Source organism: Bombyx mori, chromosome W (genome assembly GCF_030269925.1).
Source record: "Bombyx mori chromosome W, ASM3026992v2".
Taxonomy (NCBI): domain Eukaryota; kingdom Metazoa; phylum Arthropoda; class Insecta; order Lepidoptera; family Bombycidae; genus Bombyx; species Bombyx mori.
Genome location: NC_085135.1, coordinates 5,237,949 through 5,242,175, shown reverse-complemented (window position 1 = coordinate 5,242,175; position 4,227 = coordinate 5,237,949). Strand labels below are relative to the sequence as shown.

The 4,227-nt window shown below is 40.3% G+C and overlaps 1 protein-coding gene across 1 annotated transcript; it reads right to left on the bottom strand.

Moving 5' to 3' along the window:
• Positions 1–1,161: 1,161 nt before the first annotated feature.
• LOC134201706 (uncharacterized) lies at positions 1,162–3,006 on the bottom strand. The gene is made up of 2 exons (XM_062676951.1): positions 2,943–3,006; positions 1,162–1,853 (listed from the first exon to the last, which is right to left on the bottom strand). The coding sequence occupies exons 1-2, from the start codon at positions 3,004–3,006 to the stop codon at positions 1,162–1,164; spliced, it is 756 nt and encodes a 251-aa protein (XP_062532935.1).
• Positions 3,007–4,227: the final 1,221 nt, after the last annotated feature.

The following is a 4,227-nucleotide window of genomic DNA, read 5'->3' as shown; positions in this document are numbered from 1 at the left end:
CAAGGAGTGGAGGCCAAATTCATAAAAATTCTTCAAAACATATATTGTGGAAGTGTAGCACAAGTGCGGCTTGAAAAAACTGGTAGACAATTCCCAATAGAACGAGGGGTTCGTCAAGGAGACCCTATATCGCCTAAGCTATTTACGGCTGTTTTGGAGAACATATTTCGGAATATAAATTGGGAAAAAAATGGCATTAACATAAACGGTGAAAATCTCAACCATTTAAGATTTGCGGACGATCTGGTCCTCTTTTCTGAATGCCCGGAAAAACTGCAGCATATGCTACAAGAACTGTCAGATCAAAGTGCAAAAGCAGGGCTATCGATGAATATCGCTAAGACCAAAATTATGACCAATTCTACGAAGACCTATAATATCACCGTTAACAATGAAAAAATCGAATATGTGGAAGAGTATGTTTACCTGGGGCAGTTAATATCGCCAAGTGACACTATGCAAAAAGAGATCGATCGGAGAATAGCCAATACTTGGAAGAGATACTGGTCCCTCAGTGAAATAATGAAAAATAAAGATATGCCTATGAAAGACAAACGAAAAGTATATAATACGTGCATTCTACCATGCCTGATCTATGGATGCCAGACATGGGCATTGACAAAAAAACAATTAAATAAAATAAACATATGTCAGAACAATATAGAAAGAAGTATCACTGGAATTAAGAGAAAAGATAAAATTAGACTAACATACGTAAAAAATATAACAAAATTAAAAAGCGTCGAAAAGGTACATAAAATGCAAAAGTGGAGATGGGCAGGACATATGTTAAGAGAGACACAAGAAAAGTGGACAAAGAATGTAACGGAATGGTACCCAAGAGATGGCCATAGAAGTAAAGGCAGAAAAAATCAAAGATGGGAAGATGATTTCAAAAGAATAGCTGGCGGAGAGTGGCTGAGAAAGTCAAAGGACAGGACCTTGTGGAAAACATTAGAGGAGGCCTATGTCGAGAGACAAGCTGTTTCCTAGCATTAAAATATATATATATATATATAATATTTAGATATAAGCATTGTAAATTTTTTAACAGCAATAAAGGCTTATTATTATTATTATATTGTTCGGGAATTAATGAATTAAAATAATATAAATTGGGATAAAATTCAGAGCGTATATTTTAAACGTGTCACACAGTGCTCAGTTTACGCGGAATCGAAAAAAACAGATTATATATTCAGGCGCCTGAACATGCCCCCGAGCGTTGAAAGCTGTGCTTTCAACCAGAGCTGGATGACTCAGGCAGCGGACATATTCTGTTAAAAGCTCTCCGGTCGGCGTTCTGATGTCAGCCACACGAACGATGCCATCAGTTCCAGGGAATGTAGCCACAATCCTTCCAAGCTTCCATTTTAATGGTGGCAAGTGATCTTCCTTTACAACTACCAGTGAATTCATTTTTAGACTATCTTTGCATGAACGCCATTTAGTTCGCTGTTGTAACTCTGCGATGTATTCTTTGCTCCAACGAACCCAAAAATGTTGTCGAAGCTGTTCAATTCGTTCATAACGACTTAAATTTCCACTGGAACAATCTTGATAGTTACGTTCAGGTAACGACGTGAGAGGACGTCCAATCAAAAAATGTCCTGGAGTCAGTGGATTCAAATCAGCTGGATCTGAAGACAGCGGAGTTAGAGGCCTAGAGTTCAATATCGCTTCGATCTGCGTGAGCGTGGTGTAAAGTTCCTCGAACGTCAGATTACAATTCCCCAGCACTCGTTGCAAGTGATATTTGGTTGAGCGAACACCTGCCTCCCATAGCCCGCCAAAATGAGGGGTATACGCGGGTATAAAATGAAAGTCAATGCCTTCATTTGCTAAACTCTCACCTAAGGAATTGCAATTGTTCTTTAAAAACTTTGAGATATCATTATGCGCACCAACAAATGAGGTGCCGTTGTCTGAATAAATATTCAGCGGCTTGCCTCGGCGTGCAATAAAACGACGCAATGCTAGTAAAAAACAGTTACTAGTTAAATCACTTACTAGCTCCAAGTGCATGGCTTTAGTGGTAAAACATATGAAAACAGCTAAGTACACCTTCACTAATCTACATCCACGTCCTCGACGACTAGCACACATGATAGGACCAGCGTAATCTACACCCACAGTTTCGAATGCATAGCCGCCTGCAGACAACCGTCCTTGCGGTAAGTTTCCCATTAATGGAGTAACGATTTTTGCTTTTATACGACTGCACAGAACGCAATTGTGATATGTGGCCTTTGCCAAGTTCCGACCGCCTATAGGCCAATATGTTTCCCTTATGGATGCTAATAACAACTGTGGACCTGCGTGCATCAGCTTTTTATGCTCAAAAGTAAATATTAGTTTTGTGAAAATATGAGTGGACTGTAATATTATAGGGTGTTTTTTATCATAACAAAATTTCGAATTATCGAGACGTCCTCCTACGCGCATTACATTGTCGTTATCTAAATAAGCATTAAATTTTAATAGAGGACTCCTTGTAGGTAATTTTTCACCTTGAAGTAATAACTTATATTCAGGAAATGAATCAGATTGACATTTTCTAACAATAGCATTTAACGCATTCTGCAGCTCGTACTCTTCTAAAAAGGCGGGTGCCTTGGTGCGCTCTTTACACAGGCGAATGAAGCGTAACGCATAGGCTACAGAACGCACAAGTCGTTCGTAATTAGAGAAACGACTAAAGTCAATAAATTTATCACTAGTACTAGTATTATTGACAACAGTATTGAGAGAGATGTCAAGACGAAGCTCTGGCAAAACTTCAACGGACTTAGGTTTAGAAGGCCAATCGCATGATTCTTTACTTAAAAAATCAGGGCCGTTCCACCATAGATGCAGCATTTGCAAGGAATTTATATCCACGCCTCGAGATATAAGATCTGCAGGATTCTGATTCGTTGGGACGTGTCTCCAGGTACAGTTACCTGCCATTTCCAATATTTCAGCTACTCTGTTACGAACAAATGGCTGAAGCTTGTGAGGCAACATTTTTATCCATCCCAACACTATGGTGGAGTCGGTCCAAAAATAGACATGGTCTATCTTAGCCCGAAGAGAATTTTTCACCTTATTATAAAGCCGTGCTCCAATCAAGGCACCACAGAGCTCCAACCTTGGGATTGTAGTTGGTTTAATTGGAGCCACTCGACTCTTAGCTATCAATAGGCGAACCATTATTTCTTCTTTATCGTTGGTACTACGAATGAACACACATGCACCATATGCACGCTCAGATGCATCTGCAAAAACGTATAGGTCAAGCGTTTTAAAGGAATCGCAGATAACCAGTCTAGGCACACGTACATCATTCAAGAGGTGTAAGTTTTGAACGATGCCGTTCCATTGCTGATGAATATCAGATGACAGAGGTTCATCCCATGTCAGCTTCTGAAGCCATAATTTTTGCAATAGCATCTTCATTACAATAACACAAGGTGCTAATAAACCTAAAGGGTCATAAATGCGTGAAATTGCGGAAAGTATGTCACGTTTAGTATTACCTTTAGGAAGTGATGAATCTAACGGAAATGACAGTTTGTCAGAGCTCGCGTGCCATCCGAGACCCAATAACTTACTGGGCTCAATAGACCCAATATTTAAGTCTAGGGATGTATCAGTGGTATCAGGTACTAGTGTCCGTTCATTTGACATCCATTTTCGCAATGGCATCCCAGCCGATGCCAGTATGTCAGATACCTCTTTCCGGATTTTGAACAGCCTACTGATTTCATCAGCGCTGGTTAGAAGGTCGTCGACGTAAAAATCGCGTGCTATTATTTCTGAAATATCCTTATCAGTGCAATCAATGGCTAACTGCTTAAGACATCTAGTTGCAAGAAAGGGTGCACTAGCAGTACCGTAAGTGACTGTGTTCAATTGAAAAGTTTTAATAGGATCAGATGAATTATCACGCCAGAGAATCTGTTGCAGCTGCCTATCAGACTCATGGACGACAATCTGCCTATACATCTTTTCGATGTCCGCTGACAAAATATATTTGTGCTGTCTAAACCGGAGAAGTATGGAAAGCAGATCGTCCTGAACCGTAGGACCAACCAGCTGAATATCGTTGAAAGAAATGCCAGACGTAGAAGGGCTACTCGCGTTATACACTACACGGAGTTTCGTAGTAGTGCTGCTTGCACGCAACACCCCGTAGTGAGGCATAAAATACGCCGGGCGATTCTCGTCTGCTTCATGCGCGTCTGT

Bases quoted from the DNA above. Each gene is read 5' to 3' on its own strand.
- LOC134201706 (XM_062676951.1), bottom strand. From the start codon at position 3,006: ATGTTGCCTCACAAGCTTCAGCCATTTGTTCGTAACAGAGTAGCTGAA. The intron at 1,854-2,942 runs GTAACTGTACCT...GCAATTCCTTAG, and splicing joins TGAAATATTGGAAATGGCAG to GTGAGAGTTTAGCAAATGAA.